General features: G+C 57.4%; 1 protein-coding gene across 3 annotated transcripts; it reads left to right on the plus strand.

Moving 5' to 3' along the window:
- The first annotated feature begins 201 nt into the window (after positions 1-201).
- Positions 202-27629, plus strand: PLEKHN1 (pleckstrin homology domain containing N1). 3 transcript variants are annotated; one of them, XM_075437555.1, is made up of 16 exons: positions 202-363; positions 1938-2037; positions 7558-7704; positions 8070-8150; positions 9628-9715; positions 13467-13591; positions 14333-14482; positions 14702-14782; positions 19676-19745; positions 20052-20206; positions 21009-21203; positions 21706-21966; positions 22503-22655; positions 24528-24740; positions 24985-25033; positions 25366-27629. In XM_075437555.1, the coding sequence occupies exons 1-16, from the start codon at positions 284-286 to the stop codon at positions 25548-25550; spliced, it is 2133 nt and encodes a 710-aa protein (XP_075293670.1). In that variant the 5' UTR covers positions 202-283; the 3' UTR covers positions 25551-27629. The 3 variants fall into 3 exon arrangements, with proteins under 3 accessions (XP_075293670.1, XP_075293672.1, XP_075293671.1); XM_075437557.1 differs by having other exon boundaries at positions 24612-24740; XM_075437556.1 differs by having other exon boundaries at positions 14708-14782.
- Positions 27630-27916: the final 287 nt, after the last annotated feature.

Consider the following 27916-nt stretch of genomic DNA (forward strand, 5'->3'; position numbering starts at 1 on the left):
GCCCTGCCTGTGCTTCCCTGCCTGCCCTGCCCGCTCTGCTCTGCCTGCCCTGCCCTGCCTACCCGCGCTGCCCGCCCCGCGCTGCCCGGCGCCCCGCTCCCCCGCCCCGCCCCTCCCCGCGCCGCCGCTGCCAGCCCCGCGCGGGGCGGGGGAGCGGGGCCGGGGCCGGCGCGGGGGAGCCGCGTCCCGGCAGCCTGGCACAGCCCGCACTAAGCGAGCCGCGGCGGGCGGGAGGGCAGCGCCGGCGGGACGGACCCCCGCACCCGCGCCCAGCCCCGCCGGCATGGGGAACATGGCCTGCGTGCCCCAGGCGCCCGGGAGGCTGCGGGGCTCGTTCCGCAGGAAGCCTTCGCTGAGGAAAGAGTGAGTACCGCCCGCCTGCGCTTCGACGGCTGCTGCGGCCGTGCGGGCTCCCCCGCTTCTTCCCCCCGCGGGAGGCACCGCACGGCGCCGGGCCCCGCTCGGCAGACCCGGCGGTGATTTCCGCGCTCGGCGGAATCGGGCTTTCGCGTGGTTTTGCGGGGTGCCGGGCTGTGGCGGCCGCGAGTGGCCGGGGAGGAATCCCGCGAGCGTCCCCGCGTCGCTGCCCCCGGGAGAAACGTGAATTATTTCATTTGGAAATTACAGCTCCCTTCGGTGGGACAGGCAGGGCAAGGTGCGGAATGCCTGGCGCTCCTTGTTTTCGCTTGCGATTTCTTTTTTTAGTCACGACGCCCAGAGTTGCGAGAAAACGACGGTCCCGCTCCTCTCACTTTAGAGAGAAAGCCCCAAATCCCAGCGCTTTGCCCCTGTGGTCTGAGCCGTGTTTGTAACCCTGAAGGAAGGCGCAGGGGGAAAGCGTCAGTGAAACCCGCTGGGTTCCGTGGTGCTGGGTACCGCAGCGATGGACGGCTCTCCCAAAATAGAGCCTTCCCTGCACGCCGCCTCTCCCACCGCCCGTGCTCCCACCGGCGCCGTGCCGGTGCTGCTGCCGGTACCGGAGCACAGACGGAGCAGAGCCCTCCCCATCCCGAGCGCTCCGGGCTGGAAAGGAGCTCCGCTGGGTGATTCCTCACGAACCCGCCAGCCCCGTCTATGTCCTGGGCTTCGAGGCAAACCCCATCAACTCTGCTAGGCTGGGGGACTTCTAATCAAGAGAAGGTGCTGAAACCCTTCCCTGGGTCTCCCGTTCTGCCACAAACTGGGAGCAAAACCTGTCGGAGTCTGCGGGGCTACTGTGGGGTAAAAGAGAGGGGATCAGCTGGGGAATTTGGACCCTGGAGGGCTGACGTCAGGTACCTGCAGTGGGGCAGCCAAGCCCCAGAGCACCTCCCGTCCCCACTGACTCACGGCTTCCCACGCTCGTGGCTCTCCGTGGAGATAAGCCCGGTTTCTGCTGAACTAAGTGCTGCAAAGAGAGAGCGAGTGCTGGGAAGTCCTACAAAGCAGTCCCAGGGCTTCTTGAACACCGTTGGTAACTGCTCGTTAATGGTGTGCGTGCAAGGAGAAGCTGGGGGCCTGGCTGGGAATGGAAGGAGGGAGAGAGGAAAACCACAGAGCCAGAAATCAAACCTGTTGGTGAATATGTGTTGGTGTGTGTAACATGCATTGCCACTTCAGGGGCTTTGGAATAGTGGGCAGGGCTGGCTTTGGTCTTTGTATTTTGCAATGGAACATCTGGTCCTTCCGCTGGTTTGGAGACACAGATGAGCCCAGCTGATCGTTTGGTTCTGCAAAGAGAAGTGAAAAAGCAAAGAAATACCGACAAGTGCAGGACGAACCCCGCTACGATTCTCCCCGGCTGTTTGTCAGCCCTTTGCTGGGCTGGGACGATTAGAAAGCCTGTGACAAATTGCTTACTGAGCTTTCTGGCTTCCTTATTTCTGGGCAGAATTCACTATGCATCAACCTAGATCTGTGTTTACATGTGGGTTTTGGTTTTTTTCTCCCCTCTATAGACAAAATGGCAAGAGCAAACTGCCCAGCTTTTTTGGTACGGAAGGAGGGCGGGAGAGAGAGACGACCACAGACAAAATCCTGCAATATATTCCAGGAAAGGCAAGTACAAACTCATCCAGCTCCCCTCCCCGCTGTTCCCAGAGATTATTCCCACCCACCCCAGGGCCAGCGCAGGGTCCGGACCAGGGGCAGCAGCAGCTGGAGGTCACATCTGCAGCCCGGGAAGGGCTGAGCCCCGTGCCCTTCACAGCGGCAGAGCTAGCTGCTCCGGGGTCCCCATGCAGGCGTTGGGGGGACCTGCCATCACCCAAAACGAGAGGTGGGGTGGGGGGGTCGTGCTGCGAGCAAAGCAGGTGACGCGGTGGGAGAATTTCGCACACCCCTTCGCTATTGGTTCTTTTGTTTCTGGGTAGCCTGTGAAGGAAGGGAAAATTCGAGCGAGCATTCAAAGGTAGGATGATTCATTCCCACGCTGGAATGAGACGGAGCAGGCAGCGTATTAGCAATGAGCCTCGGGAAGGTAATCAGGAAGGGCAGGTCTGTCCCAGGCATGTATCAGCCTTGTGGCCATATGGCCCATTTCCCAGCACTGCTCGGTGAAAGCGGAGGTGAAACGATGAACCCCGGTACGTTTACTTGGTCCCTTTGTGTGTGCCAGGGATGTGGACCGAGCTTCGGGGCCTGTTGGGCTGTGCTGCATGTGCATCTCCCCCACTGCGTGACAAATAGGCTATGTGGGTGTGGGGGAAGGGGAAACTGAGGCAGAGACTCACAGCTAGACGGAGGTAACGTCAGAGAAGGTCGGCAGCAGGACATTATCTCCTGGGTTTCAAGCTGCTGCCTCATTGTGTTTCACTGGTGATGAGGTGCTTGTCCAGAGCTTGGTGTATTGCAGGACCGAGTTCTGAGCAGTGCTGCATCTGCTTTGGGTTCCTGCAGCGATTCAAACATCTGCTCCTCACAAGCAGGGACCCTGCAGTCCCCTTCCCTTCAGCTGCTCCCAGATTGGCGCTTTCCAGCCCAAAGAACCTTTCCTTTTCCTCATGTGGGCCTGAGAAAGGAGCAGGACTGGGATCCTACTCCTGGCTTGTGAGGTGGCCACGGATGAGTGCCGTCCTCTCTCTTGGGGAACGTGTCCTGACCTGTAAAGGTGGGAAGCACAGCGGAACTGGGACTGTTTCGCAGTCCTGCCCGTTATTTGTGAATGAGAGTGATGGGTACGTGGCATGGGCATGGTTCCCCTCAAGACTCAGCTGGCATCCAGCAGGGTTGGACAGTGATGGGACCAGGTCCTGGACGGATCCTGGATACTTCCCCAGGGGAAGCAGGGAGAGCTGTCATGTTAGCGGATCCTGGAAAATGAATCCTGCAAGCTGACAGAGCTGAGGTCAGCGAGAGATTATTCATTTGGGAGCACGAGAGCGTGGGATCTCTTCAGGGAAGGAAGGAGGGTGCAGCAGTTGTTTAGATGTTACCCTTGCCTGGGGCAGATGGGATTCAAACTCCTTGCTCAGCTGCAAGCTTCTTGTGTGGCCTGTAGAGAGCCTTGGCTTAGTCCCTTCCCACTCCCATCTTGCCCCGAGAAACAACCTCTGAGAGCGGAGGTGACCGAGTGCTGCGGGGCCAGGTTAGAGACGAGCCGTCAGTGCAGGACTCTTCCGATGCAGTCTCAGACGAGACGGGGTTGCCAAACCTCTGGCCACGGCAGTCAGTTTGGGACGGGGGCAAGTGACACCCCATAAAACCAGGCCCCCTTTGGACCCTGCCGCGGGCAGCTGGCACACAAAGCCAGCGCCTTTTGCTCCCACTTCTGCCACACTTCCCAGTCACAGCTTCTGCGAAGCTTAAATAGAAGTGGGGGAGGAGGATGTGCCAGAAGAGCGCTGCTTCTCATTTGCTTCTTTTATCATTAAACAGCAGCTTTCGGAGCCCCAGGGCACCAGCCTTGCAAGGCTGAGCTCTTCCTTCTGCCGGCATTAGTGATTCATCTGGGAGTCACTGGGGTCTGCAGGGGCTGAGGCAGATTAATTATTAACTTGCTCTACCTGTAGGATGAGGCATCCCAGACAGGGAGAGAGCGAGAGAACGTGTCAGGGCGCTTGCACTGCCAGAGACCCGCCGCCTCGCCAAACCCTGAGAGAAACCAGGTTTCCAATGGTCCGCACCGCCTCAAAGCCAGCGGGATAGCTGAGCTAACGGGAACGGTGCTACCCGGGATGGGGCCGGGGGAGGAGAGCGCTTGCCACCAGCACAGCCCAGCCAGGGGAGTAAACATCTGGCTGGGGAGGATCTCAGAGGAATGATAAATGCCAGTTCCCTCTCGTTCTGGCTGCTCACTGAGGCATCCCCACGGTTTCGGGGGTAGCGTGGGCCGGGGAGGTAAGCGATGCTCGTGGAGGAGGCTGTGACAGCTCTGGTCTCCCACCCACACAGGACATCACGGGCTTCCCAGTGCCGTTTTTTGGGGGATGGCCGGATGCAGGCCGTGCTGGTGGTTGTAAACCTCTCAGAGAGGGGAAGGATGCACTTGTGGGTCTGAGCCCAGAGACATCTGAAATTCAGCAGGAGATATTTGGTCCGGAGCTTGGGTTTAGGCGAGTCCTCCACGTCCTGGGAACGTGATGTTGTACCTAGACAGATGATCAGGAAGTTTACGGGACGCACTGTTGACCCTACAAAGGGGTTTTGTTGTGAGTAAGAAAGCCTGAGCCAGCTCTAGTCAACCTCCTTCTCCAAGTGGGGGACAAAGAAGCGATAGAAATCGCAGGTGGACAGAAGAGATGAGCTTGTGCCCAGTCCCCCAGGCTCCCTCTGTGGCCAGGGCAGGAAGGTGTCTGATGCCACCTCCGTGCCACCCAGCCTTAAGTGGCCTTGCCGAGACAACCACAGAACTGGAGGTGGCAGCTGTGGCTGCTTCGCCTACCTGTGTCACCCACCAGGCTGCTTGGCCGTGCCGTTGCCTGCGCGCTGCCCGGGAACCGGGCTCTGACCCTGCCCAAGTCACAGCTCTTCTGCTCCAGGGACAACGGGGACTGTGGTTGTGACTGTCTTGGACAGCGTTAGCATGAAAAGCAGAAGGTGGGCATCACTGCGGCCCCTGGTGCAGAGCAAAGAGGCTGTGCTTGCTCTTACTGGGGACTGGTGCTGGCTGTTGGGTTTAGTGATGTCCAGCTCCCTGCTGCTGCTCTCCTGAGACGTGGGCAGGGACCTGTGGAAAGCGGTGAGGGCAGTTCTTGCACGTACGCGAACGCTGTACGCATCTGGGGTTTAACAGTGGCACCCCAGCGAAGGTTGCTGGAAAAAACCAGGCGAGACCTGCCTGGTGAAAAAAAATTAAAAAATAAAAGAGCTGAACAGTCCCACTTCTTCCTGTGCAACCACGATGCCTGATCATGAGTGATAAGGCTGCTGGGGCTTGAAAGACTGGTGTGGGAGCCCGCAGCTGAACGGGCGGCAGGAGGTGTCAGTGGTGTCATCCCATGTTGTCCATGGCCTTGGAGATGCCCCCATGCTCAGCCGCTAAATCCGGCTGTCCTCCCAGTCTGGCTGCAAACGCTGGTTGGTAGATCCTTGCTTGGGAGAGGGAGGTGTTCCGTTTGATGTGTTTCTTGCCACGGGAAGAGTGGCAGTGGAAGTTCTCCCTTTCCCTCCTGACCCCGGGAGGGTCCCTGCGGAAGCTGGTGGGCAGGCTGAGCTCTTCGCCAAAGCTTACTGCTGGATTCCCAGCTCCCAGGCTGCTTTCACTTCTTGGGGCCTTACTTATTACGGAGGAATCTGGCTGGCACGTTCCAGGCAGCGGCATCACCCGGGCAGCTGGTAGCCAGCGTCGCTGCTGATCGCCGTGGCTGTAATTTCATTACTTTATCCTCTCCCCCCTCCCTGGCGCTGGTGGCTGCCCTTATCCAAGCGGTGTTTTGGTTTTTTGCTGCCACAGCTGTCAGGTGATCAGTTGCTCTTTGTTCAGACAGCAGCTTGGAGAGCAAATGTAATCTTTTCCTATGCTTAATTGCCTCTCAGTGAGACCATTAATTGGCAGCCAGCAGGTTCCCTCCTCCAAGGGAGGATCTGCGTATGTGCTCATGGGTTCTGCGTGGAGCCAGCTGGAAAAGCTGGAGGGAGACTTGGGGTGGAGAAGGGGTTAACTTGTGTCCTAAAAAGAGTTACCTAAATTCCGTGAGGCCCTGGAAGGAACCCCAAGCTTTGCAGATGAAAGGGTCCCGCCAGCGCTAGGTTCCATCACCAGTTCACCACCTCCCGTTGGCCCGAGCGCTGCCGATGTCCCTGGGGTGGTCAGGAGAGGGGTTAATGTCGTTCTGGGGGGGGGGGGGTGAGTCACGGAGGCCCCAGCGAGACGGATCTGGTTCGCTCTGCGGGCTCTTGGTTTGTCACGGGCTGCGGCAGCTGTCCCCTTGGCACGGCGCGCTGGGAGGGCCGGGCAGGTTGGCTGCTGGGAGCCCCGGCCATGCGGGGTGTCGGGCTGTCACTGGCTCCCTGCCGAGCCCCGGCACCCCGCTCATGCCTGGACAGAAGCGTGCGAGCCCCGGGGAGCTGCATGCCACCACTGCACCCTGCCTCCAGCACGGCCATGCCTGCACTGCAAGGGTCCCCAGGAAGGGCACCCGCCGGTGCTCGGCATGGGGTCCCACCAAGGTGGCCTCAGCCTGGGGAGCCGGGCAAGGCTTGCGTCTCCCAGCTACCTTTCTCTTTTGCTTGGGAATGGATAGCCCAGAGTCTGTGACATGTCTAACAAAGCTGACATTAAAGACTCAGGTATGCAAGTGGGGTGTAGATCTGGGGGGAATCAGGGGTGTCCGTGGCCTCGCTGGGACGCAGCCCTTCGCTTCACCCCGAGGGAATCAGCCAACGCCCAGAAGTAAAATCGTTTGTCCCGGAGAAGCTGCACGGAGAGCTTTTCACCCCTGGGATTTATGGAGTATCCAGACAGAGCGACAGCAGCCGCGGGCTGTGAGCAGTGGGGTGCCGCAGGGGTGGGTTTGTGCCGTCGCACAGAAGGCAGAATTTCCGAATAACCAGAATGCGGGACATAAGGGAACCCCCCAGCCCCGAGTCAGCCCATGCTCTCCTCCGGTGCTCGCTGGCTTCCCTTAGCTTGTTACACTGGCAGTGAGCAGCTTCACGACTTCTTTTATGGTTGTGGGACTCTGCCTCCAGAAGTGTCTGGGCACCTGAAACAACCGAGGGGTCTGAGCAGATGGGAGAGCCGAGGAATCCAGGTGGAACTAGAGGAAAAGCTGTGTTTGCTTAGCCTCCATCGGTCCTTGTTCCAGTGAATTTGATTAGGATGGCAGGAGGTCGTCCGTGGTGTTGGGAGACCCTAATAAATGTAGGATGTATTTCTGCACCCCCTCTTTCCCAAACCAGAAACCCTTGCTTTGGGTCGGTATCTCCCCTGCCCAGGGAGGACAGCGTCCGAGCAGTAACCGAACCCCAGCTCCACGCTGGCATGGAGACTCAACAACAAACAGCCCGGCCCAGGCGCCTGCCCAGGGCGGCTTTCCGAGGAAACCCTCCTGAGAAGATGTTCTGGGAACGTTTTCCAGACATCAAGTCCCCACCTCCCACCAGCTCTGATATGTTTCTCCTGAATCCTTGGTGCAGAATATTCAGAACCAGGAAAACCAGAAAGAAAACTTGGACCAGAGATTCCCCAGCCTGTTCAAGAAGGGTCGAAGGAAAACGGTTGTCAGGAACCTGGGGTCAATGATCTACTACTCCAAGGTCAAGTTTAAGTTTCAGCACTGCCAGGTAAGCTGCGGCACCCGTCTGTGTGCATTTCTCTTCCCAGATGCGGAGGACTGGGAAGTAAAGTGTAATTCTGGGAAACGTGACTCACGGAGAGTTCCTCGGGCTATGCGGGGCCCAAGGACTTCTGCTGCCACACGGTGCATGGGTACCAGCTGGCACCCACCGGCTCCCATCCCGGTGGGACCTGGGCCGTGCTTCCAGGCTCAGCTGTGGGGCTGGCAGCCGATCTGCCGACAGAAATGCAGTGGTGGCCCCTGGATAAGCGACCGCTGGCTGTTCTGTGCACAGACCAGTCTGAGCTGCAGCGGGGAGCTGGGAGGAGGAAGGGATCTGGAAATAAACCCCAAAATGTGTCTTTTCTGCAGGAGGTGAATGACTGCTTCTTGGAGCTGTTCCAGTCTTACCTGTACTTCCAGTCTGTGGGCTCCAACGGACTCACCTACCAGGTAGGGCATCTCCTGGACATGCCAGGGCAGTCACTGGAGAGTCGGGCAGTATGGCCAAGCTGGGAGAACTGGGCGGATGGAACGGGACTGGGCAGAGGACTCTGCTCCTGGGGCTGCCGCTGGCCTCCCCTAGGTGATCCCAACAAGTTCCTTCCCATGGATGCCAAGCTCCTGGGGGATTTCTTACATTTTTCCAATTTTTTTCCCATTTTCCAAATTCTGTAGGCATTTCTTCCTCAGGACTGTACCCGGACAACCTCAGTGCCAGCTGTGTCCTTGACCTTGTCTGTGGGGAGAGATAAAGGACCCCACAGAGGTGGGGTAGGGGCTTGTGCAGGGCTGGCAGGCAGGACCAGGGATGGGAGGTGTTTAGGCTACCTGGACTTTGTGTAGAGGACCAAGCACAGAGAGCTGCGCCCCGGTAAGGGTCAGAGCTCCTATTGCTCAAAATCCCACTGGGCTCAGTGCAAATGGTGGGCTTGGCCCTGGCTTCTGAACCAAGGGAGACTTCTTCATCTGCAGGGCGGAGAGAGAGGCATGTGGGAGAGGGTGGGAAGAAAAACCCGAGGGCAGCCTCGGGGAGCTATCCTGGCAAACCCTTCGTCAACCTTTTAACCTGATGGTGCTGGTGAATTGCAGACAACAGGCTGTTTCGCACATGCAGCCAGAAAATCACAGCCGAGCAAAGAGGAAGCCCCGAACGCGCTCTCCCTCTGCGTCAGTGCGTAACTAAAGCTGAGCACGGCTGTTCTGTAGATGGTCATAAAATTCATTCCTTTTAGAAAGGTAACTTGAGGTTAATGCAGGATGCCAATATAATCTCGAATCATCCCGCAAGCCAGCCTTTGACTGCAAAGACACGTCAGAATACAAACAGTATTACAAAATCCCCCATCTACTTTATAAACAGTTCCTTGGATTGTTAATTCTGGAGGAATTGAAAAGGAATTCATGTGCCAGTACTGACCCTTAGAAATCACAGCAATTAGCAACTTTTACAGTCCTTGCTTAGAAAGCCCAAGACAGGATGCGCACGCTTGGCATCTGTTCCCGTGCTGCGTTATCGTCGGACTCTGATGAACCGGAGCGTAGAAACCGGACAGCTTGGTTTTGCTTTAGGGTCATTTCCATCTTCTGGCTTTCTTGTGTTAAATCAGCAATGTTCTTTTGAAGTTTTTCTTAAAACTGAAAGACGTGGATGGTAAAGAAAGTGTGCTTGCCAGCATGGCAGCTGGTCACTGCAGCGCGCTGGCCCCGTGGAGCCCAGGGAGCTGCTGGACCTCCCTCCTCAGGGGAGCACGCCGGCTCCAAGTCCCAAACGTTCCTCCTCAGAGCAACGGTTTGCAGTCACGCTGTGAGCCACAGCAGCCTGCTGGGGCCAGGTCCGGACTTCCAGTCTCCTACGCCACAGGGGCATTAATTGCAGAGCGTGCCCGCGGGCTGCCCCCCAAAATAATGCTGTGTTCTTCTTACGCAGGGGCTGCTGCCTTTGAAAGAGCTGAGCGTGTGTGCAGTGGAGAACGGGAAGGGCTCGGGGCAGGAGGATCATGCTTTCCGCGTCGCAGGTTGGTGCCTCTTTGTTTGCTTTGAAGAGAGAACAGCGGGTGTATGAATCACGACTGCCTCTGCTCTTTGTCCTGCTCTGACCTAGTCCCAGAGAAGGACCACGTTGTGGAAGCAGGTCGCAGAGAGCTGAAGCTCTTCCCTCCAGCATTTGCATCCTTCCCTCCAAGGGCTCCCTGCTCCTAAACCCCCGGGCAGCGATGCCCAGGGCTGCAGGCAGGGAGGGCACCGGGTAGGGAGCGCAGAGGAGGGATGGTCCCGTGCTCCAGCTGGTTACTCCTCGGGACACGTGGTGACAGTTCCACTGCTGCCCAGTCGTTTTCTCTTTGTGCCCCACATTTGAATGCAGGATTGGAATAAAACCCCATCTGCCACCACTGTATAAACACCGAGGCCGGGGAGTGACTCTGAGCGGGCGCGTGCACAGCACGGTGCGTGCTGACGCGTGGCACTGCTCCAGCACACGCGGTGGGCAGCAGTGCCGAGACGCAAGTCACCTCTACCAGTAATGCCAGGCTGGTGCCAGCAGCACCCAGTGTCCCTTCAGCAGCTCCTCCCTCACCAGCACTCCTGCCTCCACAAGTTTTTTAGACTTTTCTCCGAGTGAGCTCGCTTTATAAGCATTTTTCTGGGATAACGACCTGTCTGCAGCATGGCCGGAGGCTGCTCTGGGCTTAGTTGTTGCTGAATTACAGAAGTTTCCAGCCCCCAAGAGTAGAAGTTAAAGTGTGAAGTGCACAGAAGTAAATAACCCAGTAATGATGCAGAGCCAGGAAAGCTCGTTTGTGTCCGAGGCCACTGTCTGTGTGCTCTGGTGTGCTCTGCTAGAAGGTTATACAACGGCCACTCAAACAAATCAATTACATCAATTATAAAAAGGAGCTGGTGCAAACGAGCCATCGCTTTTGTCAAGCCTGCTGAGTTGTGGTAGTTGTGGTCTTGTTGCACTGTCCTAGGCAGGGCTCTCCAACCCTCTCTGGGAGTCTGTAAGATGAAGGAAAACTTCTCCCAGGCGTAACCTGTCAGGGGCATCTGCGCTGGGGTGGGTGGACTTGTTCTGCTTGTATGAAAACACGCAGGAGTGTGGCTGGGTGGAAAATTGCCTCGAGCTTTGCGGGGTTTGTGTCCTGCTTAGGGACTGGATATGCTGTGTGTGTCAGGAAGCAAAGACTCAAAGAAACCAGGGAGGGAGCGATATTTAGGATTGCTGGGAGATCAGTGGAGCAGTTGTATTTTTCTGCTAGAGGAGGAGAAATCAAGGCACAGAGGGGGTAAGAGCCTTGTCCGTGGCCACACGGAGAGTCAGGGTGGAAGCCTTTTGTCTCATGACTGTGAGACACAGAAGACACAAACCCATACTCTTGTGAAATCCCGTGGTGTTGGTAGTTCCCCATGAACTGCACTTTCTAGGGTAGTTCAGCACATCAGAAGACGCCGGCACGATCACTGCAAGTGTGGAGGTGGAGCGTGAGAGCGAAGCCCGGCAGCGTGTGGAGCCGTCCCTCGGTGCGGTGGCACGGAGAAGGGCCATCGCCTTGGCTTTGTGGCCCATCTCTTGCACAGCCTCTGATGCCGATGAAGTTGTTGAGCACCTCGAGTTACCTCTGCCTCACCTGCAAACGTCGCAGCTTTTTAGTGTCTCCAGACAGAGGGATTTGGGTGGGAATAAGCTGCTGCTGCTGCGGGAAGGGGCTTTCTTGCTTCCTGTGTTCCTCTGGAGCATTCACAAGGAAAGAGGAAGGACGGGGCAGAAGGGAAGAGCACGAGGGCCGGCACAGGTTGCTCAGCATGGCTGTGTCATGGCCCTGCCACAAACATGCCCTTGGGGCAACTGAATTAGCAGCAGCCTTTCAGGCTCTGCTTCGCAGCCTCCCCGGCAGCTCCTTGCCCGAGCTGCAGGCACATCTCAGGCTTCAGGCTGGGGTAGGAGTTTCTCTTCTCATTTTTCTCTTCCTTTGGGGCCCTGTTTAGATGTGGCAACGCAAACAGCCCTCGGGATATGTCTGAAAGGTTGGCCTTGGAGAAGGTGGCAGAGCAAGCAGGGCCGTGTTATGGGTCATGCCCTTCCAGAAGGATTCCCGACGTTTGTATAAGGGCCTGGATGCCCAGAGAAGTATTCAGAGCTGCCAGAATATCTGGATAATGTTAGCACCTTGATATAGAGGGGACTGGAACATCTCTCCTACGAGGAGAGGCTGAGGGAGCTGGGCTTGTTCAGCTTGGAGAAGAGAAGGCTGAGAGGGGACCTAATATATACTTACAAATATCTGCAGGGTGGGTGTCAGGAGGACGGGGCCAAGCTCTTTTCAGTGGTGCCCAGCAACAGGACAAGGGGCAATGGGCACAAACTGAAGCAGAGGAAGCTCCAGCTGAACAGGAGGAAGAGCTTCTTCCCTCTGCGGGTGACGGAGCCCTGGCCCAGGCTGCCCAGGGAGGCTGTGGAGTCTCCTTCTCTGGAGATATTCCAGCCCCGCCTGGACGCGGTGCTGTGCAGCCTGCTCTGGGTGACCCTGTTTGGGCAGGGGTTTGGACTAGATGACCCACAGAGGTCCCTTCCAACCCCTACCATTCTGTGATTCTGTGATCCTCCTAGCAACTCTATGAAGCAGGGAATCACTGTCTCCATTGCAAAGACAGGGAAACCAAGGGAAGAGGAGACGGGGGCCCCAGAGCCCCCAGGGCACGTGGACCCCTGGGTGCCCGGTAATGCTTGGTGCCTGATGACTGTAATGGGTCTGAACGGAGTGACTTGTGGAGAGTCACTCGGGGAGTCTCTGCCTCTGTTTCCCCTCCTCTGCTCTGTGTTAGTGCATTTCCCGACAGACAGAGCTGTGTCAAAGTCTTAATTGACTGTTGTTCATGAATGAGGCAGGGATTATGGGATGAAAGACTCCACAGAAGGGCAAAGTATCGTGCTTATCCAGTACACTCGCTTATCTGAATACTTCTGAGCCCCGCAAAGTCACATCGTACTGAACACGCACCAAGAATAGTTTAATATGAGATCACTGGTGAATTATTAATCATGGCATACATTCTGCAGCCTGCCAGAAATGATTGCTAACGTCACTAGGTTATGTCTGTAGTGAGTAGCAGAGGGTGTGTGAGAGACTTCTTTGCTCACGCTGCTAAGCGAATGAGAGCTGGAAACATTAAAATCAACAAAATCCAGGGCTGTTCCTCCCTTCAGGAGTATGTCTGAGAGCAGCTTCAGCTTGTCTGGCACGGCTTATATCTGGTGAAGCAGTAAATAAACAGTGTCAGAAAGCTACCGATGCTCTACATGTTGAGTGCCAAAGTGAAACTAAGAAAGAGCCTGAAACTTCTGCGTTGGGTTAGGCTGCCTGCAGCAGCACCTTGTGATGGTCTCTGCCCACAGAGATGCTTTTCACGAACTGTTGGGGATTTTTAAAGCTGAAATCTGTCTGTTGATTTCAAGCTCGGCTTTTGTACTGTCTTTGATTTTTGTTCTTGGCCTGGTTTGGGGCTGAAAAGTGGCTGGAGGGGTCAGAGCTAGATGTGGCTGCATGAGCAGGCGGTAGGAAGGTGCTGGAGCAGTCCTGGCCCGGCGTGAAGCAACGTGCTGAAGGTGGTGGCAGGAGGGACCGGAGCACAGTGTCAGCAGAGCGACGCACTCGCAGGCGGCCCACGCTGCGCTGTGCCGAGCGTAACAGCTCTGGCCAGCTGGTGACTTGTTGATGCTGCTGTCGGTGCCCTTATCTGCTCAGCCCATCTTGTGTCTCGCATACCTAGGTCCTCTGCTGAATCCCCTTATCGTGTTCTGCCCTACTGAGTCAGAGCTGAAGCAGTGGCTTTATCACCTGGAGAAACAGATCCAGCTAAATGGAGGAAGCCTGGACTTGCCCTTCCTCTCTCAGGTTGGTGTCTTGGGACGGGGAGGGCTGCAGCTGCTTCCCACGCTGCGGGCTCGGAGCTGAATGAGCGGGACCGGCCGGGTGGACGCTGCGCTGCTCCTGCTGCGGTCGGTGGGAGGGATGATCTCTGCTGCCAGCCTCTCTCAGCCGTTTCCACCGCGCTTCCAGGCACTCACCTAACGCCTTCCTCTTCCAGAATCCCGAGTGCCCCGTGCCTTTTGTGCAGCCTCCTGCCAGGGAAGGCAAAAAGAATGGAGGGTCTGGCAGGGCATGTGTGCTGAAAGCGAGACCGGCAACCCAGAGGTGCCAGCACCGCGGCCTTTGAAGGGTCAGAGCTGTGGGTCTGCTTCAGAGAAATTCTCACGTGGTTGGCTGCTTGTACAATAATCCAGAATTTACCAAACATTTGAAGGAGGAGACTGGGACTGAGGCCTAGAAAACAGGGCCAGCTTCAAGACACCTGTCTTCTCTTCCAGTCTCTGTGGGGTGTTTTATTTGCCTCCCTGTCTCCATCTCCCCACTTGTAACACAGAGGCTTTCCCCTTTGAAAGGCAACATACCGATGATGCTAGGCACCAAGTACGATTATTCAGTCCCAGATGGAAAACTGGCTCCTGCACAGATAGATTTACTCTTCCCTGCTTCTGCCATGCTTGGAAGGTGTCCTGAGGTGGGCCATGCGCTAGCTGAACTCTTAGGGGAGGACCCGTTTACCCTGCTTCTCAGTTCTGCTCCTGTCCCTAGAACGACTGGAACCAGAGCTCCATGGGGAAGGAGGAGCTGCGCTGGTCCGTGCAGAACATGCCTGTCCAGGAGTGGAGAGGGACCCAGCGGGAATCCCTAGGCGATGTCCTCTATGTTTCCAAAGTGAAGCTTCAGCATCTGCCTTTCCAGGTAGGACACATCTCTGGGGAGCAACCTCCTGTCAGCGTGGCTCGGAAGAGGCAGCGGATGCAGTGACTAGCACAGCCTCCTGCTGCCACTGACGCAGCGGGTCCCCGAGGGTCCTTTTACCCACCTCCTAGTAAAGTAAAAATACAAAGTAAAGGGCTGTCTGGATCTGAACCCGGTCTGGCTGCTCACAGGGAACCCTCTTCCTCTTTGCTTCCCAAGGAGCAGCATGACCGGCTGCTGGTGCTTTACCCGTCCACGCTGGTGATAGTATCAGAAGAACGCAGCGGCCTCTGTTTTAAGGTAAGTTCATTTGGGAGCACCTTCCTGCTCTCTCTCGCCCATCCGCAGCGGCTCTTTCCAGCACTTCTTTGGCTTCTTGCTCCCCTCCACCTGCGTTCCCTTGTGCTCCTCGTGTTGGCAAGGGCTTTCCCTCCACGCTGCTCCCTTGCCAGCTGGCAGGTGAGCAGGCAGAGGGATGTTGCAAGCTATCTTCCCATGAGAAACACCTTGCCCTCCTACAAAAGCCCGGAGGGAAAGGAGCTGGCTGCCAAGGTACCTTGAGTCTCTGGGAGGAGGGAAGCTGCCACGGTTCTGTGCGGTTACGCTGGCGGAGAGCCTGGAGAGACAGGAGCTGGAACAGCCCCGGGGAGTGCTCCCATGGGGGCTTGGCTTCCCAGACCCCGCTCTGTGGGACCACGGGAAAGCAGGTAGCATCCAGGCAGCACGTCTGGTGCCTGTGGGGAAGGGCAGAGGCAGTTCGCTGGCTGGCGGGCAGAGGGGAGAGGCCGCTGCTGGTGCGCTGCGTTTGCTGCTCTTTGCGGAGCAAGGGCCCTGAGCAACGTCTGGGCATGCCAGGGGAAGGGCCAACAAGGACATGGAGGGCTGAATGGGATGCGAGATGAGCTCCTCTAGCCCACCGGTGTGTCTTTGCTTGTCGGAGCAAGGCTAGGAGGCTCGGCGCAGATGGGCAGTGGCACTGTGGGCGCTGGGAGCTGCGTTCGCATTGCCTGTGGTCTGAATGGCCCTTAAAATTGATTGCCAGCATCCATCTTAGACATCACTGCTGGAACAAACGTGCCAAAAAAGAGCGCTGAACTGTCTCTGAACCCGCAGGTGCAGCGGCACCGGCACATGGTGGAGCGGAGCTGAGCTGCTTCTTAGTCACTGAGAGAGGAGCCAGGAAACCCTGCAGAGATGGAGGGCTTGTGAAATTCAGTGCGAAGTCGCTGGGGTCCTCCTTCACGTGATTTCACCATGTCCGCCTCAGGTCCCGAGCCATGCAGACTGCTCTTAATTCCAGGGAAGAGAGAGCATCTCCCTGGCCAGAGGAGATGGCTGTGCCTGCAATGGGAAGGGCTGTGAAGGAGGAACTTATGATAGGACAAGGAGTAGTGGCTTTAAACTAAGAAAGGGTAGACTTAGACTAGATAGAAGGAAGAAATTTTTTACCATAAGGGTGTTGAAACACTGGAACATGTTGCCCAGAGCAACAGTGGAGGTCCCATCCCTGGAAGCATTCAAAGTCAGGTTGGACGGGGCTCTGAGCAACCTGGTCTGGTTGAAGATGTCCCTGCTCGCTGCAGGGGTGTTGGGCTAGGTGACCTCTAAAGGTCCCTTCCAACCCAAAGCATTCTCTGATTCTGTGATTCTATGCCAGTCGGAGCTCTGCTCCGTCCCCAGTGTGGCAGCGGAGGGTGTTTTCCAGCAGCTGGTGTGACACGCCTCAGGCAGAGCTTGGTTTCGGGAACGTGTTGTTTGCAGCTTCTGGGAATGGGGCACCATGCAAGGGGACCTTGGGCTGGGCTCTCAGATGAACTCATCTCTTTTGAAACCTTAAACCAGATTTATCTGCCTCGTCCATGCAACGTTCCCTTCCCACGGTGCCTGAGCGTTGGTCCCGGGCATCTTCCTCGCCGGGTAATGGCAAGGCTCTGCGCAGGAGGTGATTCACCAGCCTGTGACGCTGCAGCGGGGAACCTGATTTTCCACAGGCGTGTCAGGGCACAGGAGCCTTCTCCCAGGGCTTCTGCAAATTAACTTCCCTTCCCTGCGAGCAGACGCTGAGCCTGACAATTTGTGTGTGAAGGAATAGCCCGGCCCTTTTGTTCTTTGGTTTCGTACAAACCGCAGGAGCTGCCGCTGCCAAGTTTGTGGGACAGGCGAGGGGAAGGCAGGGGCTGAGCCTGCCAGGACGGGGCTCACCCGAAGCAGCAGGCTCTGGCTCACCGCTGGTGGGAAAAGGCCCTGGGCGAGGTGTAAATCGGCGAGGGGAGAGCTGCTGGAGGGTCTCTGCAGCCGGCGTGCATGTTGTCTGTGGGATGCTGCTGCGGTGGGACTCTCGCCCCAGGGTGTTCCAGCCCCTTGCCATGGACCGGGGGCTGTTACCTTGGGGTGGACGGAGCACCGGGCGCCTCAGGGGAAGCCCACGCAGTCTTCGGTGGCAGGAGGGCTTGCTCGAGTGTGCCGGCGAGCTGAGGAGCGGCAGGAATCACAGAATCACAGACTGGTCGGGGTTGGCAGGGCCCTCTGTGGGTCACCCAGCCCAGCCCCCTGCCCAAGCAGGGTCACCCAGAGCAGGCTGCACAGCACCGCGTCCAGGCGGGGTTTGAATATCTCCAGAGAAGGAGACTCCACAGCCTCCCTGGGCAGCCTGGGCCAGGGCTCCATCACGGAGCAGGCGGCAGCAGCCCCTCCACACGCAGCCTTGCAGCACTTGAAGCGTCAAAGTCCATCTCTGACAGCAGCAGGGCGAAACGAGTCACGGAGCGTGGCGTGAGCTTTGCCTCCCAACGTCAGCCTTCCTGCGCTGCTCAGCCCGTGAAGCCCTTTCCGTGCAGGAGAAAAGCCCGAGCGTGCCCACAGGCTGTTGCAGAGAGGCAGCTGGCTGGCACAAACCACTGACACCCGGCTGAGCTCCACGCTGGCCTCGTGGCAAAGCCGTCCCGTCAGCCACGTTCCCCAGAGCCTGTGCAGTGAGGGGATGATGAGGAGTTTCTGCTGACGCCTTGTTTCACAGCCCGTAAACTTAGGCAAATGAATCCTGACCGACTGCAGCTTTTGAGGGGACCTTTGGCTAAATGACGGGGCTTCGCTCCTGCTTTCTGTGCTTCTTCTGCTGCTGGGAACAGGGGAGAGCAGTGTGAGGTGGGAACTTCATTTTCTGAGTGCTCCCCGGACCCTGTGTTTGCCACCCTGGCCAGGAGCTGCTCCCAGGGCCATTGCCACCAGCTGCCCCTGCCTAGTGCTCCGTGCCCCCAGGCAGGCTTAGGGTGACACCCAGGTGAGGTGAACGGGGGTTTAAGGAACGAAGAAACCACGTGTGACTTGGTTTTCCCCTGCTGAGAGAAAGACAAAGATGAGAAGTAAAGCAGTGGGCTGATCTGTGAGATTGTTCCAGCACAGAACCTGCTTTAGCTGCTCTCCCAGGACTGTTCTTGTTCCGTTTCTGCAAGAAAAATTCAGCTTGGGGAGCCCCAGAGAAAGAGGAAACCTAGATCCTAATTCGGTGTTGACAAACCCTCAGCCCTTCTGCCAGGTTGCCCATCACAGAGAAGTCAAAGTGTCAGCGATGACACTCAAAGGACGCGTGGCAGCAGAGCGGGGCCCTGACGCGGGGCTGAGAAGGGGCTGCGGGGGGCTGAGGAGGGGGTGCGGGATCTCAGGAGGGGGTGCAGGGGCCTGAGAAGGGGGTGCAGCTGCAGGGACAGATGAGCTCTGGGTGCTGCCTGTTCCTGCCCGTCCCCCCAGAGCTCACGGCAGCGCTGGGCCCGACACAGCCCAACGCCCGGGGAGATGCAGGGATGGCCAAGGGACACCGGCTGATGGCAGGGAGGGCAGTGGTGGTTGTGCATGCGAAGGTACCACTGCACTTAGGGGCAACAGCACATGGGATGTCCTAACTCCAGTGTTTCCAGGGGCAGGGGACAGGCTGCGGTAGCTTCTCTGCCTCGGCTCCCTGCTCAGAGGAGCATCCGCGCAGTGCCTGCCATCACGGGAGTGGCATTCGCAACTGTGCGGTGTGACACCAGGGCTCGCCTTTCACCAGCTGGCATTTACAGGGCTCAGCCCTGGCTTTGTAAGGCTTCGCAGGGCATGGATTGTGGGGATTCCTGTGTGCGAGACTGGAAGTCCCAATCCAGCAACTAAAACCTCATTCAGGACCATGTCTGGTCATGGAAAATTTTCTGGAGAAGTCAACCGTTAAACTATGAGAAACTGTTGAAAGCAGAGCTAGAAGGGAAGAAGTGTTTTTCCAAGCTCGGATCTCAGGAGGGACTTTGTAAGAGCAAAGCTTACAGAAATGTCTCGTGCAGTCACGCTGGCTTCGGAGGCTTCGTTCCTGCAAGAAGGCTGAGGGGGAGAGCTGTGAGCAGGGAGGGTGAGTTTACCAGGACAAGGCTGAGTCAATCTGCTGGAGACAGAGTTCTCCAGCGTGCCTGTGCCCCACACCTGTGAGGGTATGGAGGACCCGAGTCCTCACCCAGATCAGCAGCAGCTCGGGTGCCTCTCTCCTGCGGACCTGGCCTTGGTGATTTAGGCACTGAGCGTCCCCTTCGTCCCCCCCCTCCCCACAGAGGACCCTGAGGGGATTGCCAGTGGGGCTGAACTGCACCTCCTCCCCACGCTGCATTAATGGCCTCAGGTTGCGTCAGGGGAGGTTCAGGTTGGATATTAGGAAAAATTTCTTTACTGAAAGAGTGGTCAGGCGTTGGAACAGGCTGCCCAGGGCGGTGGTGGAGTCACCATCCCTGGAGGTGCTCAAGAAACATGTAAATGTGGCACTTTAGGACATGGTTTAGCAGGCAGGGTGGTGATGGGTTGACCATTGGACTTGATGATCTTAGAGGTCTTTTCCAACCTTAATGATTTGATGATTCTATGAGTGTAAGAGCCAGGCTGCTGCCAGCCTTGCCTTGTCCTCACCGCCGGCCCTGCGCTGGGGACTTCTCTCCTTATGCTCCGAGCTAAGCTGGCAAAGCTTCGCAGTAGGCTCCTAAAGCCTCTTGGCTTCCCTGACGGGAAAGCCCCTGTAGAAGCGGAGCTTCACCGGCCGGGTGAAGCCTGCAGAGGCTCCAGCCCGCGAGCGGGCAGGGGCAGCCACGTTGTCCTCCCTGCTCTGTCCGTCTGCGGCACGGCACGGACTGCGAGCCGCGCTCGGCTCTGCGGTCCTGAGCCTGCTTCTGTCTCCCACAGGGCGAGCTGCCACTCAACGCCATCCAAGTGCTGTTTGAAGAGAACGAGAAAACCTCCTTTTTAATAGAAGGTGCGTGTCCGGCGTGCCGAGGGGTGGGCTGGCAGCAGCCCCAGAGGTCTCTGGGGTGAGGCTGGTTTGGTGAAGCTGCTGTGGCCGTCTTCCCGGCTGTGATGGCCCCCGTCCTGCGTTCAGCCTGGTGCCAACGGTCGGCACCGAGAGCAGAGCGTTGCCGTCGTCCCTGCGCCGGTGTCAGGGTCTCCAGACCCCAGGGGAACGCGGGGAGGGATGGAGCAAGGGGATTCGCGTGGGTTTCTGAAGGAAGCAGCACAGGCTCTAGGTCAAAGCCAGCAACAGCAGCGAGGGATGTTTTTACAGGCCGGCTGATCAACTCGATCCGGGTGATCTGCCGCAGCTACGATGATTACCGGGACTGGCTCTACTGTCTCAAAACAGCCCAGTTTCGAAACGCCGACTCCTCCCTCTCCGGATCAGAGAGTTTCTCGGGATCAAAGCTGCCACACCCCGGCCAGGTAACAGAAGTCGTGGGTTTGCGTGGTAATCCATAGACGTTTCGCAGGACTCCCGTCCGTCCTGTCTCTGGCCGTGCGTGAGTGCTCCTGTGACACAGCAGGCTGGCATCAGGCCGCTGTTCGGAGGCTGGCATGAAGCTGCTCATCCCCGCAAATTATTTTGAAGCCCTATGGGCATATGTCATATTAAATTCCTTCGAAAGCAGACCCCTGGCCACAGACTGTGACGGTGCTGTGCAGTGAGGCATTGGCACAAGGATGTTAACAGAGTCTTGCAAGGAAGGAGAGACCCACCCTGCCAGCACTGCAGCCGGATGGGGTCAGGGTGCCTGAGCACCCATCTCCTCACTGACCTTCGTCATTTGCCCCCGTCACCCCTGCAAGCCGTACTCAGCCGCCTTCTGAGCCCTCGAGGGCAGCAGACTGTGCCGAACCGGGCATGGCTGCCCCGGGCAGCTGCTGGCCATGCCAGCCCGGACCCAGATCTGGCCCTGGGATGTGGGCACGGAGGGCTGGGCTGGCCCGGCCATGCTCAGGCAGGAGATGGGGCTGGGGCTGTGCAGAGTTCACTCTGAGGGTGACGGAGCCCTGGCCCAGGCTGCCCAGGGAGGCTGTGGAGTCTCCTTCTCTGGAGATATTCCAGACTCGCCTGGACGTGGTGCTGTGCAGCCTGCTCTGGGTGACCCTGCTTCGGCAGGGGGTTGGACTGGGTGACCCACAGAGGTCCCTTCCAACCCCCACCATTCTGTGACTCTGTGATTCAGAGGGCCGTTCCTACACGCTGTTCTTCTCCCCCCGTTAGTTTGCCAGCAGCGCGAGCGGGTCGCTGACTTCTGATGGCCGTACAAACTCCTGGGCGTCGGGAGGGAGAGTGGCCACCTTGACGCACCTCTCCCAGAACAGCGGCTCTCTCCCCGACGGACAGTCCTTCGTGCTGATGCCTGAGAGCAGGGTGCTCGAAGACCCCCTCTCCCCTGGCTATTCCCAGCCTCTCCATGTAAGTGAACCCCCCAAAAGCCTGGGGTGCATGCGGGGACAGATGCTGCCTGTGAGCAGAGCGGTCTATCCGGGTGCCCGGGTGGGCTGAGCTTGGGTGGTCGGTGCTTGCTGTGCGAGTCCATGCCTGGAGCCTGTATTTGTCCTGGCTCAGCTTTGTCATTGCTGATAAGGGAAGAGTCCCGTCCCAAAACTCCCCTCTGCGTGAGGATTGTTGGTACAGATTGCAAAATGGCAAACGGGTCTGCTCAAAGGTCAGGGAATCCCAAAGTAAAAGCCCGTGGTGGGTGGAGGTGATGGGTTAGGCAGGCCTTTCTGCAGCGCTTGTACGTGCGGGGGTGTCTGCGTGCACGGGGAGCCGCGCGCGGGGCCGGCCGCAGGACCGTGCCGACGCACCCGCGCAGCGCGATGCCCGCCGCAGCAGCCCGAGCACTGCGGCTGGGTCTGCGGCCCCGGGGCCGGCCGGAGGAGAGCCAGCTCGGGGGTCTGTCTTCTCCTTTCAGTGCTTGGCACACGCCAGCCGGCCGAGCACGGGGCTGCCGGCGCAGGACCCGCGGAGGGGTGGCAGCGGTAGGAAGTCCAAAGGCAAATGCGGGCCCTGCGGCCAGCAGCTGCCCAGCCAGGACACGGAGAGGACCATCTGCAGCCTCATCGATGAAAACCCCAACGGCGAGCTCCTCTCCTCGGTGTACAACGAGCCCTACTCGGCACACGGCTCGCAGCATCACCCGGCAGCTCCCCTGCCACGCGTGGACCTGGGCGATGTAAGGGGCCGGGGGGCGGTGGGGCTGCAGAGGAACGGGTTCGCATTTTCCCTGCGGTGCTGCTGGCAGGAATAGCCACCCTGGCTCTAGAGCCGGCGTGAAATCCATTTCTGTTTGAAAACGGCCCATGGGAGGTGAGTTTAAACACAGCAAACGGAACGACGTCTCTTGGAGCCCGGAGATGCCGGGTGCTAATTCCTGAGGCAGCACGAGCACCAGTGCTCTGCGAGTGGGAGTGTTACTGCTTCACAGGACACAGCCTCATCTTCCGAGGGTTTTCCAGCATGTGCCCATCACCGGTGTAGTGTGTGACGCCATGTTTCCCTCCCCACGATGAGTGTGCATCTGCCTTACGCCCAGGGAAGTCCCCCTGTTAGCACAGACGGCCGCGGGCAGGAGCCAGCCCCGCCATCCCTCGGGGCTGAGCAGCGTTTGGGACTCGAATCGCGGGGAGATTCCCCACTCCGATCCCTCCCGGGGATGAATTCCCAGTTGGGAACAGCATGTCACGTTCCTGTTTCAATTCTGCCTTTTAGCTGAACAGATGGACCTTGGTGGGAAGTCAGCCCTCGACAGCTTCCAGCTCCCTGGAGAAGCCGGCCATGCCCCGCTCGCCCGTGTCCGCCGATCCCTGCAAGCCCGGCTCGCCCAGCGCTCGCAGCGCGGCAGGCTCCAGCTTCAGGGACGAGGTACCCTGCGCGTTTGCTGCTGCTTGCGGCTCTGACTCAGCACACAGGCGTTTGGCTCCAGAAATCGTGCCTGGGGCCATTTCTTTTCCTGCTGTCTGCCCAAGCGAGCGGGATGTGGAAACGCGAAGCCTGCGTTTCGGGGTAGGGCAGGGCACACAGCGTAGTTCTCTGTTTTTTCAAGCCAGGGCAGAGTCGGAGGGGAACAGGTTTCCCCTGTCTTATCACTGGATGCCGGCATCACAACAATCCAAGGAAGAGCCAGAAACTGCAAGACAAAGGCAGAGAATCACAGAATCACAGAATCACAGAATAGTAGGGGTTGGAAGGGACCTCTGTGGGTCATCTAGTCCAACCCCCCTGCCGAAGCAGGGTCACCTACAGTAGGCTGCACAGGATCTTGTCCAGGCGGGTCTTGAATATCTCCAGAGAAGGAGACTCCACAACCTCCCTGGGCAGCCTGTTCCAGTGCTCCATCACCCTCAGAGGGAAGAAGTTCCTCCTCATGTTCAGACGGAACTTCCTGTGCCTCAGTTTGTGCCCATTGCCCCTTGTCCTGTTGCTGGGCACCACTGAAAAGAGCTTGGCCCCATCCTCCTGACACCCACCCTTCAGATATTTGTAGGCATTTATAAGGTCCCCTCTCAGCCTTCTCTTCTTCAGGCTGAACAAGCCCAGTTCCCTCAACCTCTCCTCGTAGTGGAGATGCTCCAGTCCCCTCACCATCCTTGTAGCCCTCCGCTGGACTCTCTCCAGTAGCTCTTCATCCTTCTTGAACTGGGGAGCCCAGAACTGGGCACAGTACTCCAGATGAGGCCTCACCAGGGCAGTGTAGAGGGGAAGGAGAACCTCCCTCGTCCTGCTGGCCACACTCTTCTTGATGCACCCCAGGATCCCATTGGCTTTCTTGGCAGCCAGGGCACACTGCTGGCTCATGGTTAACCTGTCGTCCACCAGGACACCCAGGTCCCTCTCCGCAGAGCTGCTCTCCAGCAGGTCCACCCCAAGCCTGTACTGGTGCATGAGGTTGTTCCTCCCCAGGTGCAGGACCCTGCACTTGCTCTTGTTGAACCTCATCAGGTTCCTCTCTGCCCAGCTCTCCAGCCTATCCAGGTCATGCTGAATGGCAGCACAGCCTTCTGGTGTATCTACCACACCTCCCAGTTTGGTGTCATCAGCAAACTCGCTGAGGGTACATTCTAACTCTTCATCCAGGTCGTTGATGAAGAAGTTAAACAAGACTGGGGCCAGTACTGACCCCTGAGGGACACCACTTGTCACCAGCCTCCAACTAGACTCAGCGCCGCTGATGACAACCCTCTGAGTTCTGCCATTCAGCCAGTTCTCTATCCACTTCACCGACCAAAGAGACTGAGATGTGATCCAGTCTACAGAAACTAGAGATGAGTCAGACACAGAGACCTCTTCATCCACCCCCAAAAAATCCAGCTGTGATAACTGAGTGCCTATTAAAGGCCACATTTCTAGCTGTGTGCATCTCTTTGGGAAAAAATGATTTCTGAGTCTGTGGCTGGCATCCCCCGTACTGCTGAAGTCCTCCCTTCCCTCGAGGGTTCTTCCTGACTGCTCTCTGTCCTTCCTTGTCCTGGGAGCTGCCAGCAGGTTTCATCCTACCGCTTTCCCATCTGGCCAACTTCCGCTACCTGTGGGTCATTGCGAGGATCCCACAGCCATTCTTCTTTTCCCAGCTAAGGCCTTCAGGGTTGGAATGTAGTAGAATTTGCAAGGCAGGCAGAAAACCTTGTTTTGCCGAAGTCTGTTCCTAGCAGGGCTGGCTGACAGGTGGGGAGCAGCCGGTGGGTGTTCCCCAACTCTCCGTAGCAGGTACCAAATCTGGAGTTTGTTTCCGTTAAGTTCCTGCAGTGTCACGGGCAGACGGGTTCAGCGCAGGCGAGCGGGTGCCCAGCCGTCCCGGTCCCCCAGCATCTCTCTCTGCAGACGAGGAGCTGCCAGCCCCTGCCCAGCGGTCACTGCAGAGAGGTGTCTGCAGTGCCGAGCTACAGCACCGCCAGCACCTCATGCCATCTCCAGCTGCGGCCTCCAGCTAACGCCTCTTATCTTGAAGAGGTGAGTTTGTAAATGCAGTCCTAATGCCCTGCAATGTACAGGCTGCAGGGGAATACGGGGGTCCCAGCTTGGTTTCTCCAAGCTGGAAGAGTGGTCGGTCACTGCAGGGCTCCGAGCCCTTTGCTCTGTGACGGGATGCGTCTTGGGGAGGGGGGATGGGGGAACCAGCAGCGGGCTGATTCCTGGTGTGCAGTACCCCAGGACTACAGTACTCATCCTCATCGGTGCATCTCTTTCTTGTCAGATTCCTTCTCTGCGAGAGGAACGTCTGGGCCCATCACTGCAGCCACCAGGTGAGACTCTTGGGAGGCTGCTTGGGTGCTGCAGCCCACCCCGCCTCGCCGGTGGCTGTCTCCGTAAGCATCGTTCGAAGCAGGGAGCGCGGGGACTCATGCGTGCCCTTCCTTCGTCTTGGCTTCTGCTCGCTGCCCACGGGCTCTGGCCACCCGTCACGCATGGGGGCTTGTGGTTTCTTCTGTGGCATACTTCCACCGCTTTGCCCGGACCTGGTTGCATCTGGGCTGCGGTTTTGCTGATCCTCATGTGTGCTCTCTGCTGGCAAAGGAAAAGGCAGCCCCTGGGTTGCCCATGAGCTCTCTGAGCGCTTTGGTCTGTTTTTCTGCAGATGAGAATGTCAACATTTATGACCTTCCAGAAGCCGGCTGCACTCACCGCAGCTCCGCAGCCTACCATGACTACGCCGAGCTCCAGAGCTTCCAGAGCTATGACAACCTGTGGGAAGCCGAGGCGAAGGAGCCGGGCACCCCGCACACCTCCTCAGCACCCAACCAGCAGTTTTACCAGGCCTGAGGGAAAGCCTCCACAGCCAGGCACAGAGAAGCCCCTGGGCTCCTTTCTCACCAGGCTTCCCTCCTGGATGAGGAGCCTGGGGCGTACAAAGCAAAGGGAAGGGCCCCGCTCTGTGACAGGCTGGTTCCCAAGTCCTGGCAGGTCCAGAGTACAAAATTCTCCACGAAATCTGAGGATGGGGGCAAAGCACAAAAGCGACCGCCTTTGTGGACCCAGAGGAGCAGCGTGTGACCGTGACAAGGAGCGCGGCTGCGCCGGCTCGGGGAGCCCTGGCGAAGGAACAGCATTGCCCCCCTGGAAATAAAAGGAAGAACAAAACGCTGGTCAGGCTCCCTCAGAGAAGAGGGACTGGGTGTTCCGATGGAGCAGTCCCTCAAAGCCAAAGAAAAGGGCTCTTTGCTGGCTGGGTTAGTTTGACCATTTTCCTTTTTGCCAGGGTCCTCAGGCTGGTCACTCTGAGGATCTGCTGATCCCTGAGAATAGCTGTTAAGCTAAACCTTTTCCCATGGAGCTCTGAAGTCTGCAAAGATGTAGGAGATGTGCCCCATCGTGGTGTATAAGGTTGGTAGCGATAGCTGTGCTCGTAGGATTGTCCTCCTGCGAAATCAGAGGTATCTGACAGAGAAGGAGAAAAAAAATCCAGATCTGGGCAGAATGGGATGTTCTTTCCACTTTATGCAAATAATTCTTCCCTGCCAGTGCTGGCTCCAAACCATGGTGGAGACCTGCAATATTGTGAGCCTGACAGCTTGGCAGGTGGAATCAAGAAATGTGCTTCCAGCAGATGTGCCATCGTGTTCACCGAGGTCTTCCTGGGAAGGGACGCTCCAGATTCCTCGTACGGGGCTGCATCCTTTCCTCCCATCCCTCCGCACGTTACTGGACCCACACTAAATGCTGTCTGTGAATATCTAGGTAGGGAGGGAAGGAAGAGAATTCACAAGCCAAACTCCAGTACAGCCATAACACTCCGGGGATCAGAACAACCTCAGTGTGGGCTGCAACCTCTCTTCCCCCCTCCAGAGCAGCAGCAAGACCAGGACGCAAACAACAGGGGACGGAGTCTCAATGCTATCATTTTCCAGCCTCTTAGGCCAGATCCTTTAGCACATAGAAGGTCACCAGCAAATACAAATATTTTTACCTGAGGCTCTAAATTCTTAACCTTTGTTCCCTAAAGAGGCTGCAAACCAAACATCTTAACAAAATCTCTATTTTTGTCTTTCACTGGTGCAAACAAAACAATCCAGGAGCTCTTGGTACTTGAATATCTACACATTACATTGTACTTTTTTTTTTCTTGAAAGGTATCCAACAAAGTTTACATGCAAGGTTTGAGTGGATTATATGTATTTAACGTGTAAATGTGGCTGAGTTGAAGATCTATTTAATTTTCTAGCTGTGGATGGTGTTCAGTACTGTAGGATGGGCATCTGTCTGCACATTCGCGTGTGTGTTGCTTTGGGTCTGCTAGCTGTTAGTGTTTTGTTTCAGGTTTACTCTCATTTTGGGAAAATTTGTGTCTAGTAATTTAACTCCAAAAGGATCTATTTATTCCGAACAAAAGTGCATTAGGGAACATCAGAAGGACGTTGTCTGCTGGAAGGCAGCCATGCTCATGAGCTTCTGTGAACACGCTGACTTTGAAGATGGTCACCATGATCTTTTGAATTGGGTTTGAAGAGCGGTATCTGCAATTTATTACGAGGGAAAAGCCCCTCCCTATTGCTGTAAAAGTTCCCTGGTGCATTTCTGTGAGACCGGACAATTGCAATACACATTCTTCTGGAATACTTCTCTCTTCCTTTGCCATCATCTGGGTTAACGGAGGTGAGTTTTTATCCGTGGCTGCTGTCCTTCTCAAAGCTGTTCCTCCCCAAAGGGTCCCTGGGTTCGGGAGGGTTTCCCGAGCGGTGGCTGCCTCTTGTTCAGGTCAGGCACGTGTAAACCCCTAATCCTAGAGCAAAGGCTCCCCTGCGTTTGTCAGGCAGCGAGACCTGCCCAGAGGTTTCATGCCAAAGCGAATCGGGCCTTGCTTCAGCCCTGTGTTCTGGGGGTCTTGGAAAGGGGCTCGGTGAAAGTCAGGCAGTGACTCCGAGTGGCTCCATGCACTGGTGCAGCTGGGAATGCCCGTGCCACGCCGTGACTCCGGGTGGGCTGAGCTGTCTGCTCGCTAGCCTGGGCGAAACCCAGGTGAACTGAGTGGGACGCGCCAGCTTGGGCATGGTGCTGGGCTCAGGCATGGAGCTGAGCCCTGCACAGGCAGGTCCAGGCTGCCCAGGGAGGCTGTGGAGTCTCCTTCTCTGGAGATATTCCAGACCCGCCTGGACGCGGTGCTGTGCAGCCTGCTCTGGGTGACCCTGCTT

The sequence above is a fragment of the Opisthocomus hoazin genome, chromosome 16, assembly GCF_030867145.1.
Source record: "Opisthocomus hoazin isolate bOpiHoa1 chromosome 16, bOpiHoa1.hap1, whole genome shotgun sequence".
Lineage (NCBI taxonomy): Eukaryota > Metazoa > Chordata > Aves > Opisthocomiformes > Opisthocomidae > Opisthocomus > Opisthocomus hoazin.

Bases quoted from the DNA above. Each gene is read 5' to 3' on its own strand.
- PLEKHN1 (XM_075437555.1), top strand. From the start codon at position 284: ATGGGGAACATGGCCTGCGTGCCCCAGGCGCCCGGGAGGCTGCGGGGC. The intron at 2,038-7,557 runs GCAAGTACAAAC...TCCTTGGTGCAG, and splicing joins TGCAATATATTCCAGGAAAG to AATATTCAGAACCAGGAAAA. The intron at 19,746-20,051 runs GTGCGTGTCCGG...ATGTTTTTACAG, and splicing joins AACCTCCTTTTTAATAGAAG to GCCGGCTGATCAACTCGATC.